The 18,312-nt window shown below is 37.8% G+C and overlaps 1 protein-coding gene across 1 annotated transcript in view; it reads left to right on the forward strand.

The window, feature by feature from the left end:
- COL25A1 (collagen type XXV alpha 1 chain) overlaps nucleotides 1–18,312 on the forward strand; it is a 481,927-nt gene that overhangs the window by 437,616 nt on the left and 25,999 nt on the right. Inside the window, exons 21-27 of the mRNA XM_054722987.1 lie at nucleotides 716–760; nucleotides 1,693–1,770; nucleotides 8,226–8,270; nucleotides 12,741–12,785; nucleotides 15,831–15,911; nucleotides 16,761–16,823; nucleotides 17,481–17,531. Coding sequence (XP_054578962.1) covers nucleotides 716–760; nucleotides 1,693–1,770; nucleotides 8,226–8,270; nucleotides 12,741–12,785; nucleotides 15,831–15,911; nucleotides 16,761–16,823; nucleotides 17,481–17,531 — 408 coding nt within the window. The remainder of the gene's footprint in view (nucleotides 1–715; nucleotides 761–1,692; nucleotides 1,771–8,225; nucleotides 8,271–12,740; nucleotides 12,786–15,830; nucleotides 15,912–16,760; nucleotides 16,824–17,480; nucleotides 17,532–18,312) is intronic.

Consider the following 18,312-nt stretch of genomic DNA (forward strand, 5'->3'; position numbering starts at 1 on the left):
ACTTGGACTATTCCTTATGTCTCTGCAGGTGGGGTAACAACACCATAAACGGAACTTCAGAGATTTTTCATTTAGCATTTAAAAAAATGAGAGAGCTGAGTTTGCCCTGCCCCTGACCTTCAGCCCTGCCCACCAGTCCCAGCTAGCTGCTGTCCACTTCAGCACCTTCTGTGTTAAAATGCCTGTACCCACAGGAAAACTCTTCCTCAAATCTCCATCATCAGAGGAAGGCCTACCGGTGACCTTTCCTTTCTGATTCTCCCAGAATGAGCTCTCCATTCCCTCCCTGTCTCAATTATTTACACATTACCTCTCAGAGGAAAGATAGCCAAAGTGGTTGGCTCTTTTTACCTTTGCCCCAGTTTTCATATAAAGGCAAAAACATAGCTCAGTCTGAAGGGTACATTGTACATTGGGTGTCATGGAAACCACTTGCTTTGCTTTTGAAGATCCCTAGTGAAAGAGCTAACATATATGTTGTTGTTCCAATATACTCTCTTATCTGAAAGAGGAATTTTAACTCACTGCAAGACGTATCTTAAAGAAGCATTTGCCATGTAGGTGGTTATTGTTCTTCTAGTTGTGATTTTGTACTTCAGACATTTGTAATAAGGATGCTGCTATATGGTATTAAATACATCCTTAGATCTGAGATATTTCTAGACTGTTGTCCCTCCTATTAATTAGGTTTTTTTTCTCTTTTCACTGGTGAAAGGGTGACCGTGGAGACAAAGGAGATTCTGGAACCCTGGGACCAAGGGTGAGTGTGTCTCTCATCCCAGCTTTTACCTCATATGCCCCCCCAAACCCAGAATTAAAGTATGTATCTATGTGGCTTTTCACAGGGCACCTTGACTAATAATATCCAATAATAGCACCAGAGGGAGACTAGTGTGATTATTATTGATACCCCCTTTCATATTATTTTCAGTTTCACTCACAAGTAGCAATGAGTGTATAGATTCTAACACATGAAATGAGCTCGAGAAGAAGGTCTACAGAACTCTCTTGATCTACTTTCCCTCTGCTACACAAGCAATAGCAAGTCCATAGTTATCCAGCTAGTAGAATTTTCCATATTTCTCAAAAAAGCAACTACCCCTATCTTCAGAGCCTTTTGTTAAGACACAGGCAAGGAATTAGGACATAACTAATGGAAATTCAGTGGCAGAGCTAATGAGTAGGGTAGAATTTTTAAAGATATATGTCTTCTTTGCATTCCCTCTTTGGTTTTATTTCAATAGAACTCTATTCCTGTTGGGAAAACCAGGAGTTTCCTAAGAACAGTGCTCTATCTTCTTAAAGAATGAGGAAGCAATCTTTGAGTTGTAAATGACTAGAAAAGGTTAGGGTTGCTTTAATAAATATGGATAAAGCCAATGAATGTTTACAAGTTGAATCAGATTAGCCTACATTTTGTAATTTTCAGAAAACAGTTTCAGAGATTGACTCATACCTATTTTTTATCCATATTTCATATGTTTAACATGCACCGACAAGGAAGTTAGAAATGGCTCACCTCCTATGAAATAAGGACAAAATTCAAACATGACTATGTATTCTAAAGTGCAGTTGTGCCTTAGCCAGGAATTGATGGTCAAAGAGCTGCAAGTTACTAATTCTGTTTTTGCCAAAGTCCCTTCTATATCCCAGCCTAACCCACATGATTTCCTGTTGGTTGTTTTTCCATAGGGCCCACCTGGTCAAAAGGGGGATCAAGGAGCCACAGAGATCATAGACTACAATGGCAACCTCCACGAAGCCTTGCAGGCAAGTGACTGCTCCCTGCCACAGACAGTGACACTGATGAGCGTAAATATCAGCTTCCATACCCCCAGGGATTCCAGAGGTGGCACTGCTCAAACCACACCCTCTTCCTATTCTGAACCCATCCCCTTCTGCTTGCCCCAGTTTATCCTCTTTATTTCCTAGCATTTTCAAGCTTTCCTTTCCTTCGTACCTTCAGATATGTGTAAGTCTTCCCTGGTTTAAACCTTGTGTTTGTTTCACCAATCTTTGCCTCCTTGCTTGGAAAGCAAGCCAAGCGAAGCAATGAAAAAAAAAAAAGCCTTGTGGTTCTGGAGTTGAAGATACCTGGGTTCAAATCTCAGCCCTTTTGCTTACTAAACGCATGACCTAGGCCTTGGTTTTCTCTAAAATGAGGACAGTTGTAGTATTTACCTGATAGGGTTGTTGTGAGGTGTAAATGGCTAAATGCCTGGCATTGAGTAAGTCCTCTATGGGTGTTTCCTATTACTGCTACCATTCAATTCTTTTTCTTCCATTAAGTGAAAACCATAGACCAGTGATGGCGAACCTATGACACGCGTGTCAGCACTGACACGCGTAGCCATTTCTGATGACACGCGGCCACTGAGGCGGCCGCATGCCGAGGATGAAACATTTGCTGCTCCTGAGGATGAAACATTTGCAAAATAATGTTTTTTCCTCAAAGTAACACACTACCCGAGTTATGCTCAGTTTTTTTGGCGAAGTTTGACACACCAAGCTCAAAAGGTTGCCCATTACTGCCATAGACTGTGTGGCATGTCTCCATCACTTTGCATCCTATTCATCCTTTTTATGCTTAGACTCCTGCATTCTAGCCTCTGTCACCAGTGTGTTGTAACTTCCCCTGTAAAGGTCACTAATAACCTCTAGGTCAAGCACATTGTACTTATCACCCTTGACTTTTCTGTGACTTTTATACTAAACCACCTTCCTTTTCTGAAACTTTTTCTTCCTGGTTTCTCTGATCCTCTACTCTCATTTCTTCCAATTTTTGTCTATGATGGATCCACTCTATTTTTGTATTTCCAGTTTCTCTATCCATTCCCTAATTTTTGGTATCCTCAAGTCTCTGATCTTTTCTTGGCACATCACTCCATGTTATTCTGTGTTATGGCTGCTTCTAAATCTTTCACACCATGTCTGATCTGCATATGCTCCCAGCTGCCTAGGAATATTTCCTCAATGGATGCACAATTGATTATCAACTTCCACCAGGATATGAAGTTAAACTGGTTACCTTTCCTACCTACCAACTGATTCCCTTTCTTAACTTACCAGTTTCTGTTAATAGTAGCAAAAGTTTTTTAATTTCTTGAGATAGAAACTTTGAAGTTATTTTTTAACTATTCTTAGCCCTTCGTCCATTATATCTCACCAGATGCTATTGTTTCTTTTTTTCAAGCTATCTGTTGAGGTTGCCCCATTCTATTCATTCCCAACTAAGTCCACATCCTGTTTATTTCAGGTCTAACACTGCAACAAGCCCTCAGCCAACCTCTGCCCTAGTGCCTCCTTACTGTTCTAATCCATCCTGTACATCACTTCAAGGTTAATTTTCATCATTTTTACTATTTTGATGGTTTCAATCTTCTCAGAAACCGAAATGGACCCCCTCGCCTACTCTATCAAGCTCAAACTTCTCTACTTCTCTAGCTGACTTTTAAGGCTCTATATTCCTCTGTTTCCTATACAGAATTTTCTATTTTTCCAGAACACATTTCCCCCTGAAGTGGTCCTATTGATCCTATCCATAAAAATCCTCCTCTTTTTGCCTGTTTCATCCCATCCTTCTTTTCTTTCTTTTATCTATGTAAGTCCTCTCCAACAATGCACTGCTGCCACCCAGATGAGATCTTCCTCTTTTAAACATTGGCAGTCAGGACCCAGTAGCTTAACATTTAATTATTCTTTAAGTCACATAAGTTATTTAATCTTGCTGCTTACCTGCTTACCTGACTGGAAGTTATTTGGTGATGGGAAATCTGTCTTGTGCTTACTCTGCATCCCCCAACATGCCTGACACAGGTCTGGGCATAAATATTAAATAAAGTAATTGGTTGAATGAGTGAGTATACTTATCTCATATGTACAATCCATTTATTTGCTTGAAAGACTCAACAGTTGTGTTAAATATTTGCTATTTTCTATTTGTTTGGGGTTGTTTCTTTCTATCCTCATGACTTCACTAACATTCTCTAATTATTGTAGGCCTTCATTCCTATGGGTCTTTTGCTACAACTACCATTTTTATAGAATCTATGTTCAGCTCAGCCTACTTTTTCTGTTCTCATTGGTATGTGTAAAGAAAAAGAGAAACAGAACAAGAAGGTTAGTTAGGTGCACCTACTATGTTTTCAAAGTTCTTACTTATAAAATATAGGGACACTTTTTGAATTTAATTTATTAACAATGTTGTAAATTTCCCTTATACTGCTTCCCATCATTCTTACTATAATATTTAAGAGATATCCATTGTCTTACCTTCCAAGAACTGCTCCAATATTATTGGCCATTTTTCAAAAAAAAATTGTAAAAGAGGACTTTTAAAGCATCTTGTGCATGAACAGGGACTGGCATGGAGCAATTCCTATCTCAAGAAATTCAAAGACTTATGGTATCATTAACACAAACTGGTTAGTTAAGAAAGGGAATTACTTAACCTAAAACTGAAATCTCTGTTTTGATCTCCCCTCTACTAATTAGCTAAGTCATTTTAGAGAAATCAATGTATCTATACTTCATTGATTGCATCTGGAAAATGAGGATTTGATTAAACAGATTTTTTTTTTCTAAGAGTCTTTAGATTCTAACATTATACTTAGGATTATTTTCTGAGTTCCTCAACCCTTTCTGTTGGTGTGCCTGAACACACTGTATTTTATTAAAATTGTGACACCTGCATCTTGATATGAAAGAATATCTGTGCTCAGTTTCTTCTTTTCACCATGAGTTCTGTATGACTGTAAACAAGTCAATATTCATCATAATCAACTGGTTCATATTTATATCTCAACCTCTAAAGATTTATTATTCTTATGGGTTTGTTAGGGCAACTATATGTTGTGCTTGTAAATAGTTTATAGTGTCATTGTTTTTCACTTCAAAACTATTTGTTTTCCTAATTATATGCTCTAGTGGATAAAAGTCCCTTAAAAAAATGAACTAAACTAAATAGCCATTAGACTGAAAGGAAATAGCAGACATTTATTTTTCTAATTCTCTACCCAGTGATGGATTTTCACAGTTTTGTTTCATTTTACTACTGCCTCCTCTAAAAATTCTGCAAAAAAGTCTAGGATAATTAGATAAATATGAGTATTTTACAGTTATAAAAATATCACATTACAAATATTTTACTGTTGCCTCAATTGAAATTTGTTATTTATGTGAACATTTGCCATAAGCCATTTATTTTTATTTAAGGTGGTTGCATTTCCACAATTTGCAGTAAAACTTCCCCATTTCCTACTCAAGCTTTTAAAAGTCCTCAATAACATTCAAACTATACCTGTTCTCTGGTGTAAATCATGGGTGATAAGTGTGCATCTTTGTCAGAAAGGAAAGGAAATAACCTCTAATTCTAAAGTAACTTACATAAGTATCTTAGGGAATAAATCACCAAGCAGCCTTTGAACGTCAACCAATTTAGTCACTCTAGCTCATGCTTCCCATTTCCCGTCATGCATCACGAGAGAATGGCATGCCTTTCTTCTTTTCTACCAACAACATTCTTGCTTTCAAGTCATAACTGAACTTCAAGCGAGAATCCTGCTGAGCATATATACCTTTAACCTAGAAGAACCAGATACAAGAAGTCCAACATGAGCAAACATCTTTAGGACGTTTCTGTGTGTCTGCACATTAGTGCTTCAGGATGGCAGTAAAAACTCTGGTTTTGAGAACTTAGTTTAGTGTTTTGTCATTTGTTCTTCTGTTAACTGGATGGAACCTGCCCTGCCCTGTAAACTTTTAGGTCTCACAAACACAGTTATTTAACAAGATCATTTAAACCCCATCTGTTAGATAGTTCAGTTACCATTAATAATATTCTTTTATTATGCACCTCATTTTAAAACATATTGTTATATTTAAATTTATAAAAGAACTAGTTTTGTGTTTAGATTTTTAAAAAATGAATTATATGTGGCACCTGTTGGAAAACCTTCGAGGATTTAATTTTTAAGCTCATTTCCTTTTCTAAGGCCTTATGACTCTGTTTTCTAGTTAAAATTGCAATGTGTAATTGGAAGGCAATGATAAGAAAGTATTTTTACTCTAATTTTCTAGCAGATTTTTTAAAATGACTAATTTACCTATAGAAACAAAGAAGTAGCTTTCTCATAATCCCAAATTTGACTCTTGTTTCGGTGAATCCCATATGAATAAAGTAAGTGGTATCTGTATTTGGATTCCGGTCTAGGGCACGTACTTTGGTTGCAGGCTCCTCCCAAGCCCAAGCCTGGTTGAGGCACGTGCAGGAGGCAACCAGTCAATGTGTTTCTCTCACATCAGTATTTCTCTCTGTCTTTCCCTCTCTCTTCCACTCTCTCTAAAGATCAATGGAAAAATATACTCGGGTGAGGATTTAAAAAAAAAAAAAGTACCGGTTGATTTTCTCCTACTATGTTTTCTCTGAAGCTGTAATGACTATAACAGATTTTATCATCGAGTAAAAATTGAATATTTATACACACGCATAATACATTGTTTTCTAAGGAATAATGACATCATGTCACTAGAGACACAAGTGTTTGAGGTATGATAGATAATGTTAAGATTATTTTTACACAACAACAATAATAAAAAACAGCAACAACAACCTACTAGTAAATCAGAAATTGGAATGGAGTATTAGTGGAAAACAAAGGGATGGTGCTAAACTGGTATTCACAAGTTTACGTGTAATTGGATAATGTTTCTCTGTTGGGCCTGGAGTACCCCATGGAGAATGTTTGCCCCTCTATGGTTGCATAAATTGGTTATAGGTCCTATAGAATATTTAGCACAAAACGTACATTAGAAAATATTAACACAAAAATGATCCTAGATTAGGGGTCAAGTGTTTTAGAGATTTATACTTTCAGAGAATATATTTTGTTACAGAACTCTAGCACTTCACATTAAGAAACTAGATGAATCCCATGCCGGCTTCTATCTATAGACATGACACAAACTAAAACAGAAAAAAAAATACTACTTACACAATTAGATTGTTCAAGTTTTCTCTAATTGAAGTACTCTAGAAGATCTAGAGATTGTATGAATGCTGAAGTTTCTCAGGTCACAGTTAACTGACAAACCTCTAGTGTGTAGTATTTTACTACATAATTTTTAAAAATCAGGTGAATTAGCCCTGGCAGGGTAGCTCAGTGGGTTAGGTTGCGGGTTCAGTCTCCATTCAGGGCACATGTAAGAGGCAACCAATAAGAAATAAGTAAAATAACAGTGGATTACTCTTTCTCTCGCTCTCTCTCTCTCTCACTATTCATCTTTCTCTATAAAATCAATAAATTTTTAAAAATAATTAAATAAAATGATAAAATCAAGTGAATTAAAATTTTGGTATTTTTTTCTTTGTCCACAGATTTTTTTAAATAAAATTCTAAAAATAATGTTTAAAGGAATCTTTATAATATACTAGTATTCTATTCATTTGAAGATAGGATTATATGCTCTCAAATTCTTGTCAATTCCTTATGAGTTATCAGTCTTGCCAAAACATATTCAAAACATTGATCATTTCAGAAATGTATTACTGTACTTTAGCACACAAAATAGGTAACTCTGTCTTTATCAATACATTTTCCCAACAGAGGATTACCACCTTAACTGTCACGGTAACTCCTATTGCATGATTTCTGTGATGTGTGGCTTTGTATTTGATGTTGATGCATGCTGCTCATAATGGTACTAATGTAACAATTGTTTTTATATGAGATTTATTTTTTCTTATATAAATAACCTTTTTTACATTTTCCCCAGTTTAACCACTTTGTCTGTTTAGTGAAAAAGTCAAGAAAAAAAAGAGTTATTTTTCTTAAAAGTCTTTGGCCTTATCTTAATTACATAGTTTTGTTTTTTAGTGTTTGGGAAAGCAAAGCCTTTTGGCGGGGAGGGGAGGAATGTGTCTAGAGGCACAGATAATATTAATAAGCTAATTCAACCCAAGAAGATGAATGTGAGATAGTAGCAATTTTACATTGTCTTGCAGTTCAACTCAAAAGCATCTTCAGTATTATTTTGGCCTACGTGTTTGTTGATGTTTTTGCATATAAGTAGGTCTGCAACTGGTGAAACTTTCCTCCTTGCAAATTAATATTAGGAAATATTTGATTATGATAGAAATTAAGAAAGTGTATAGTATACTTATTAAATTATGAAATTTAATACATAAACTTGGTTCCCTTTTATAACTTTGTCTTTTCTGGATTTAGGGTCCCCCTGGACCACCTGGACCTCAAGGACTACAAGGGCCAAAGGTTATTCTTTATTTTACTTATTTCCATTTACCACATATGGTGCAGAGAATCCTATATTAAATATTTTTATCTTTGCAAATCAATCTTACAAAATGCTGGAGAGCTGAGATCAGCAATATTGCTTAAAGGAGGTAAGAATAGAAATTGAGGTTTAGGTTGAAGGAAAAAGGATTTTTTAAAAAAGGAAAATTAGGAAAGAAGGGAAATAAATAGGAATGGCATTCAATTTAGGAGGAGGACATTGAGGAAAAGAGAGAATATTAAATAATGGAAAAACAAGTTTTATATAAATTATACATGTAAAAAAAAACACTAAATGTGGTGTATGAAGAAAGGAAAATATTTAAATAGAGGAGAATTGAAGGAAAATGTACTCGGACACTAAAAAGGATCCTTCCCTCCAATTATCCTACCTAATAAAATGGTAATATGTAAATTACCATCACTCCGCTACGCCCACGATTGGGCGCAGGAGGCAGGACTCGGGGTGGCCAGGGTAGCCGATTGGGCTGGCAGGACGCTGAGCTCACGTCGCCAGTGACTGCGCGAGCTCAGTGTCTGCGCCATGGCTGTGCTGCAGAACAGAAGGGGCCTCTGGGGCAGCGAGCTCATGTCCCACCAAGGACCATCAAAAGCGGGGGAGCTGGGTGCCTGTCTGCTCCGGCACTAGGCCTTTCGGAAGCCTCCGCCGCGCCGGAGGCTTCTGAAAGGCCTGGTGCACCAGCGGACAGGCACCCAGCTCCACCGCGATCGAAAGTGAAAGCGTGTAGGGGACCCTACACGTGCATGATTTAATCATGCACTGGGCCTCTAGTTTTATAATAAAAAGAATAAGGGATGCATTCACGATGACAATTTTAGAAATCATTTGAGTCATTTTTATAGCATCCCGTTATTGTATATATTCAGACATTCTGCCATTTAAATCTTATCTAATGAAACATACGTGGTTATATCTAAAATTTGTTGCTTGCATTAGCTTTCTCCCTCCAAACTAAAGTTTCATTATTCGATCAGTTAACACACGGCCAGTTACTCTGGCTTTTCAGAACTAAGTTATGTGTGTTGAAATATGACTTTCATCATTGGATTTTTGTGGGCAATTCAGGTAGTTTAGTAATCCATCTTTTGTTTATGCCTCTTAAGGCAGTTTATTTGCTAAGTCTTTCATACATACACAGACATGTACACGGACACACGGACATACATCAGCTTTTGTACTTTTCTCTTTCAAGATACTTGAAAAGAGAACACTAGCATATTTTTCAATTATAAAAAGAAATATGAAGTAAAATATTACTGAGGTTCTTGGCTATGGGAAATATATTTGAACATAGATCTTAATTTCAAACAGATTTCCTGTATAACAGTATACAGTTTAGGATTTTTAACTTTCTATTTCTCCACCACATTCTGGTCCCTAAGAGATGTAACACAGCCATACATAGCCTTTGTTCCTAGTGAATAAGTCGGCCTGGATTTGTATTCTTTAATATGTTTGTGAGCTGGACTCCACAACCTAAAAAGAAATATGCAGATCTGTTTTCCTCTATGTAGAGTTAACCAAGGTCTGAGTTCCTTGTTTCATCTCTTCACTTGACTGAGTCTCCAGAAACAAAATTGTCCCCGGTGCTAACTGTGCACCTCATTCCCTATAATCCTCCACAGCTTCTAGGCCTTCATTTTTCTTTACAGCCCAAATGCCTGCAAAAGCCCGAAGGGTGCCCATCCCTTGGCCCACAGGGGCAAAAAGGACCACATAGCTGAGAGGGCGATATCATTAAAACCTGCATACTCTGGTTTTATAATCCAATTGCTATTCATTTATTACTTTAACTAGAGGCCTGGAGCACAGATTCGTGCACCAGTGGGGTCCCTTGGCCTGGCCTGTGCCCTCTTGCAACCTGGGACCCCCTCACGGGATGTTGAACTGCTGGTTTCGACCCAATCCCCGCAGGCCAGGCCAAGGGACCCCATCTGCATGAATCCATGCACCAGGCCTCTAGTATGCATATAAGATCGTTGGTTAATCTCTTTCTGCCCTCTCCCCCACTTCCTTCTGAGATTCATCAGTCTGTTCCATGTTTCCATGCCTGTGTGTTGAGTGCCCCCTGGTGGCAATTGTGAATCATAGTGAACGGTCAAACAGTCAGATGGTCACTTAGGCTTTTATATATATAGATTATTCAATAAGTAATTTTTGAACCTCTACTCTGTACCAAGTACTAATATCTAATAACAATACTAAGGTATAGTAAGGGGTTTCAACCAGGGGATTATATCCTGAGGAGGGAGATAGGCAGATAATAGCACAATCATCTATATATATAGAAGGCTAAGTGACTGTCCGACCGGCTAACCAGGTGGTAGGTATGACATGCACTGACCACCAGGGGGCAGATGCTCAATGCAGGAGCTGCCGAGCTGTGATGACTTGGCAGCATCAGTTCTTGGGTGACACATCCTGGAACCAGAGAGGAGGGAGCCCAATTCCTCACAGGGCTGTGCAATTCCACCTTCAGCCGTGGGTTATGTTGTTGCCACCTTCTAATTAATTTCCTTTCAATGTGCACGAATCCATGCACCAGGCCACTAGTTCATAAATAAGAGTGAGTGCTTTGATCAAGATGCAAAATAAGAAGGCTGTCTCAGCCTTGGGAGTCAAGATTACTTCAAGCTGAAACTGAGAAACAGGAAAATTGACCAAATGAATGTCTAGACAAGGGGGTGAAGGGGAGGCAGTTAGTCATACTCCCTCTTACCCCACCGTTCTTCCCACTGTGCTGTCACTCTGCCCCACTCCTCACACCTCACAAGGATCTTGTAATTGAGGTCTTGGGTTAGTTGATATAGTCCTTTGTGTGTTCCACAATCTCTCCTTGAGAAGGTTGAGATAATTGGGGTGAGATGGGCCTATGACCAAGACTCAGCAAATACAGCCTGAGTCAAACATAAATCCCATTCTCACTCAGGACTCACTGCCTCAGACTGAATGGGAACTTTTTCAATTAGCATCACTCCTTCCTTTATCAAACATGGATTGTTTGACTTCTTACACATCAAATAACTCTTTACAAACCACTTTTGATCGGTGAAGGATAAATGAATAACTCATGAATTATGTTTTTCTTTTGAACACTCATGGGTCACATTTTGAAGGTAAAAGTTTAGCAAAGCAATCATTATTGGACCCAGAGTGCTGACAAGTATTCAGACTGAATGAAACTAGGGCTTAGCCAGTTGCATCCAACCTCAGCAGGCTTTGTGGCAAAATAAACTTTGCTGCTACCACAAAGAGCAGGAAATCTGGAAAGAAAAGCCCTTTTCTCTTTCTTTTTTTTTCTTTTTTTCATTTGTTTGCCGTGCCTTCTAAAACATTGGAAAGCTCACATTTCATGCTGAGGCCAATAGCTGTTAAAGTTTTTACCGGGGAAAAGAGCTCTAGCCATTTCAGTACTGTGGTTTATAACATCACCAAACAAGCCTTTCTAGAAAAATACAGTCTCAAGTCAGCTCCCTTGGAATCCTGTCTGTGAGGCAGGCCATTGAACCCTCAAAAGAGATGTTTTTACAAAGTTTCCACAATGTGGAAACAAGGGATATTTATAATGGGATTCAAATACATGATTCATTGATATAAAATAATATCTTGCCTTTCAAAGATTTTGTTCAGTACCTTTCCAACTGAAAGGTGATTGGACATTTGTTGTTTGAATAAATCTCTAGCACATTGTTTAAATTTGTTTTTAATAGAACATCTTTAGTTAAGAAAAAATAAATCTATATATTTTGGGTTTGTCAAGGGTTCTAATAAATCATAATATAAATAGTAAATGTAGTGCATTCCTAGCATAGTATGGGAAATCGAATTGATCCAAAAGTAATTTAATGTGGATTAAGTTATTATCTGATTTATTACATCTTTCAGTGAGACTTATCTGGAAGTAGCACATTCACAATCATTATGAATTTTTGTTTATGGTTCAACCAGTGTCAGTTAAATATTGTGAACTTATGTGGCTTTGCATTTTATTCTCTCTTAAGATAACGGTCATGTTTTTACTTATTTCTCAAATTGGAAAATAAGAGAAATCATACAGATTTTTTAGGAGAAAAAAAATTAACCGAGGCATATAGGTTGTTGCTATAGATTCATAGTATAGAATATGGTCAGCCATCAAATGATTTTTATCAGCTTCCTTTCATCAATTTTTGTTTAGCCTGCAACTCACATGAGGGAAACATAAAAACACTGGATCTTAGCTACATATGAGTATTGTCATATATAATATTCAAGAAAATGCTATTTTACTTAGTTTAGATATGTGGTATGATGTAATGGAGTATTCTTGGGTTATGATACATTTGCTGAAAGTCAAATTGTACCGTTACCAACTAGCAACATTTTTATATAGCTTAGTATGCTACTAATGATAAATGGAAGGAAGCCATCAGTTTTTATCTTAACAGGGAGAGCCAGGATCTCCAGGAATCCCAGGAGTTGACGGAGAGCAGGTAATTTTCAAAGATATGTATTGTCATTTAAAGCATTGTTATTGATCATTACTTTTATTATAGGTTTGAAGCCAAGAAAAACATGCATGTTGATATGTGATATCCTCTCTTCTTCTTTTTTTTTTTTTTTTCACCATCTGTTCTGGAGACTATGTTAACTCTAAAAAGCAATTGCTTTTATTTATTTTTATTTTATTTTTCTCTTTCCATCACCATTTATCCCCTCTATGCCCTCTTACCCTCCACCCATCTCCCTCCCCACCCAGTCACGGCTCTGTTGTCCATGTCCATGAGTTCTCTTTTTTTCCCCCCTTTATTGCTCAATCTCTCTAACCCCCCAACAGAACTGTCTGCTTGCTTTCTCTATGAGTCTATTGCTATTTTAAAAGGCAATTGGTTTTAAGTCCGTTTTCTTTGCAGAAACATACAAGCTGTATGATGCTTTAGTTTTATCTTAATACTCTTTATCAATCTACCAGTGAGTCCTTTGTGAATTTTTAGTAGACTTATATAATTTACTACATTATATATTTAGTAAAAATATCCTGCTTTTGTCAGTGAATGTAAATGATTCAAGATTAAAATCAGTGAAAAAATTAGATATTGCTTATATATGTTTTCTTTTTGCAAATATAGATTACACCTAATTGTTGAGATTATTAGAAAAGACAGAAACAGTCAGGGCTGTTGTAGCTTCACAGAATATGGCAGTTTCTCCAAGGTTTCCCCTAAAACAGAGATTGGCAAACTTTATCTATAAAGGACCAGATTGTAAATGTTTTAGGCTTTACAGGCCACATACAGTTTCTGTTGCATATCTTTTTTTTTTTTTAACACCCATTAAAAATTTTGTATAACATTCAGCCTTTACAAAACAAGTCCTGGGCTGGATTTGGTCCATAAGCCAAAAAGAATCTGCCAGTATTCCAATTCCAGAATCAAATCACAGGTTAGTTTCAAGCTATTTGATGTTTTCTGGGCTTCCATTATTTACTCAAGAAATGGCTAAAATCAAGTAGATCATAAGAAATCAGGGGAATTCTTTATACAGTTAGTGAAATATATTTCTCAGGTGATTGTGTCAGGGAAATTAAGTTTGGATATTTTAGTATCAGAGTTTTATGTTGAAATTACATGATGTCACATTAAATAAACATGGTAATTAAAAAAGAGACTTTAAATGATTCACTATATCAGTCAGAGATCACATGAGAATTTTTTAATCTGGTTATATTTTTCCTTTCACACTATTAGTCATCCATATATATAAAAAGCCAGGGGCCGTCACAACCGAAACAACCAAATTGACAACCGAACAGGCTGTGTGAGGCGACAAGGCCAGCAGGGGGGTTAGTGAGAGATGACCAAACGACTGAACAGCAGGCTGCATGGGGTGACCAGGCTGGCAGGGGGTTTAGTGAGGGATGACCAAACGACTGAACAGCAGTCTGCATGGGACAACCAGGCCGTCAGGGGGTGGGGGAGCCGGGACGGGGGGAAGGGCAGTGAGGGGTGACCAAACGACCGAACATCGGGCTGCATGGGGCGACCAGGCTGGCAGGGGGCGCAGTGAGGGGCAACCAGGCTGGCAGGGGGTCAGTTTGGGGCAACCAGGCCGGCAGAGGGGGCCAGGTAGGGGCGACCAGGCCAGCAGTGGGGGCAGTTAGGGGTGATCAGACCAGCAGGCAGAGGTGGTTAGGGGTTATCAGGCTGGCAGGGGAGGAGGCAGTTAGGGGCGATCAGGCAGGCAGGCAGGTGAGTGGTTAGGAGCCAGCAGTCCAGGATTGTGAGAGGGATGTCCAAGGGTTCCCGATTGGAGAGGGTGCAGGCTGGGCTGAGGGGACCCTTCTCCCCTCTGTGCATGAATTTTGTGCACCGGATCTCTAGTTATAAATAAGTTGACATGCATAGTGGCGTGCTTCATGGTCCGTACACATATAATAGCTGGGGGGTTTTTTCTATAGACTTTACAAGGTTTTCTTCTGCTACTGTGTCCAGCAGGTTGGCTATTCTGCTGCAATCTCTAGAGCCCTAAAACCAACCAGGGTCTGATTAACCAGTAAGATTTATTTAGTCATTCAGGCACCTATCCACCCACCCACCTAAAGGGTGATTCTGAAATAGGTGCTAAAAAATAAGTATAAATTACAAGAAAAGACACATTTCTGTCTACAAGTAGTTTTCAGTATAGAAAAGACGAACAGGTTATGCAGCCTCAGCATCCCTTATTGTAATAACTATGATTATCTCTGCTGAAGACGGGCCATCTGGTCATATTGCAGTGAGGAATGCAGTGTTGAGGAATGAGGAAATTATGCATTTCCTTCAATGAAAATGCTTAACAACATAATTTCAGTATTAGTATCATTAATTCAGAATTGTTGGCTTTCAGAATACACATTTATGTATTCCCTCATAGTAAAAGGAGAATAAAAATAAGATCCTGGATCACCTCACAGAGATGTGCCGAGAACAAAATAAGAACACTGTGGAAAAGTTGAAGTATTTCTAAGCATTGATTGAACATTAGTGTGCAGTGAATGATTTTCCTGTCTAGATTAGACCATTGAAAACTGATCGTGATTGGAACTTCTGCCTGCATTTCAAGGGGATAGTAGGGATATAGGGGGAGATGGCAGAAATTTATTTGGACCTTTGTTATTATAACACTAGGTTCTGGTTCAGATGTGTACTTTGCTGTTGAGAATTAAAGCCATTAAATTGTTTTCAGGACCGGTGATATAGAATTAGCTGCCAGGTAAAAAAAATATGGAATCAGGAGACGTGATGTCAATATCTAAGTTCATATTTTTCATACTTACGTGGCCTAAATGATAGAATTCAATGTCTTCTATTACACAGGGAAATAATGTTGATTGAATGTAGAAGGTTGCTACTAGAAATAACTCTACCTAAAAATGAAAATCAGAATCATCTTTACATAGGACCCACCTACTGACAAAATTGATCTGGAATTCTGTGTACCCTAGGATATCACTATCAAGGGATAGTTTGGTTCTTAAATGCAAACCATATCATTTGTAGGGACTCAAAGGCTCAAAGGGAGACATGGGAGATCCAGGGATGCCAGGTGAAAAAGGAGGAATCGGACTTCCTGGATTACCGGTATGTTTCTGTGTTCCCATTAAGATAAATAATCAGAAAAGAATTATATTATTAGCTGAAGTCTCATCTAATCATTCATATCACCTTCTAATTTTTAAATATGTGAGGTATTATTGGTTAATTACTGTAAGTGGGGCTCTACAACAAAATTTAAAGCATCCAAACAAATGAATTATGAAATATACCTTCATGTTTCCCTGAATTTGTTTTACTAGAAAGTACTAAAATAAATAAAGTTGGTCACTTTAATTTAGTATGCATAAGATAGTGATAACTGATCATTTTTAAATAAATCATAATTTAAAAATAAACCAAAAAATGTAAAACAAAAATAAATTACTCTGGAAATTCTTCTCTTCACATGTATGATACTATGGGATGGTGTTTTTATGGTTTTTCCCCCCATAATTTTTACTAGAATTGGAAGGGAAATTGTAGACAAACATAGGGAAAAAATGCAGAAAAACCTCATTGCCCTCAATTTTTTTTAAAATAAGGAAGTATATAAATAAATGTTAATGACATAGTTAAAAGACTGAACTTTGCCTTTTAAAGTGAGCACTGCCATAAAAAAATATATAACACTCATAATAATATATGTTCAGCAATGTATAAGTTAAACCAATCAAGCCTAACTTGGTTTATATTTACGTTGTATTTTATTTCACATATCACCCACAGTCTAGGCGTTTGGGGGAGCTAGAATGTAGGAGGATAAATCGTTCTTTTACATATCATGTGTATAATATACAAATTTCAAAAGGATGATGGGTTTGGGGAGAAAATTCAGTCGTTCCTTACACTTTGCAAATAACTTGACCAGCTCAACTCCCTTACTGTCGTTTGTAGGGTGCCAATGGAATGAAAGGCGAGAAAGGAGACTCCGGATTGCCAGGTCCTCAGGGCCCTTCGGTAAGTCCGTGGTAGCTGAACTTCCATGGTTCCTGAAAAACTCCAAAACGGGCCTATTATTCATCTAGTTCAACCTCTGCCAGATGGCTTATCAACAGTGGAAAAACCATGAACCTCTTGGTTTGTCAAGCTGTAGAATAAATATCTGTTGGCCTTGTACAATGAGAGACAAAATGCCTCAGAGGTCTCAGTTAGAAGCAATTTTTCAGAAGACTGTCTAATCCTGGGGGGGAGGGGGGAGGAGGGCAGGGAATCAATGGTTTTCCCACGACTCTTGTGGGTAGAGCTTTGTGGATATAGAACATACGTTCTTTTTTTCCTCCAGAGCCCTATTGTTGCCTAGTGAAATATTGGAGAGTTTAATAGTGGTTGTGGCATTATAGCATTTCTTGGAAATCAGTTGCTTCCTTTTCGTTTAATGTACATTTGATTTATTCTGGCTTTTGTAAAAGAACTGTATTTTTTAAAGATTTTTTTTTTTTTTTGGTTCTCATAAAGGAATTTCTAAACCTAGAGAATCAAACACATCATTTCTTCCAGTATCCTTCTTTCTCTGCAACTATTAATGGCCTTAGCAGAATCCCAGCAAAAGATTCAAGCCAAACCGCCTTATCTAAATGAAGTAACCAAATCCATGTTTATTTTTTTGACATACAGATCATAGGCCCACCAGGCCCACCAGGTCCCCATGGTCCACCAGGCCCCATGGTAAGTCTCTCTTCTCTCCAAAATGTAGTCATTTATTTATGAGCATGCTACTAGAGAAAACATGAGCACATTCCTCAAAACAGCCAGCTTGTATTTCCTACTACTCTCTGTGGAATGGACAGAAAATACGAGGTGCTTTGAGATGTACTGACTTTACAGTGTTGTCTTTCACTCCCCCAAACACGTCTGTTGGAAAGAGATAGAGTAGTTTTGTGATAGGAAAGTTGAAGACAGACAGATTTGGCAAGCTTTACTCCCAGCCTTACAACGTGAACATCAGAAAATCATTTTAAACACTGTTCTGGGCCATTGGCAGCAAAATAAGATGAATAATTCCAGCCATTAATGAATGTTTTTAACTAACTTTGAAGATTAAGATCCTTTAATGAAATGTTCAATGAGAACATTTATAAAATAATGTAAAAATTGAAGCTCGCTTCCACAGGTAACAGACATTGTTGAATCCTTTCCTTTGCACTTTATGGTACTCTGATAGGTACAGTCCTTCCTGCAGGGATCCCTCAGTGATCAGTGTGACAATGGCCATGTCCTCGTGGAACTTAGGTCCAGTGAAGAAGGCAGCCATTAAACCAGTGTAATTCTCCTAATGTCTGTCTAATGATGGTGTGTTAAGGGTAGAACATGGAAGCCAGATGCTTCCAGTGCTTTCGACATAGGCAGGATGGGGACAAGTCCAGCAGCCTCTAAAACCTCATTCACGTCTGAGGGGTCTCAATAATCACATGTCTTCAATCATACGGATTAAATACAAATCTAAGGA

Source organism: Eptesicus fuscus, chromosome 2 (assembly GCF_027574615.1).
Source record: "Eptesicus fuscus isolate TK198812 chromosome 2, DD_ASM_mEF_20220401, whole genome shotgun sequence".
Taxonomy (NCBI): Eukaryota; Metazoa; Chordata; class Mammalia; order Chiroptera; family Vespertilionidae; genus Eptesicus; species Eptesicus fuscus.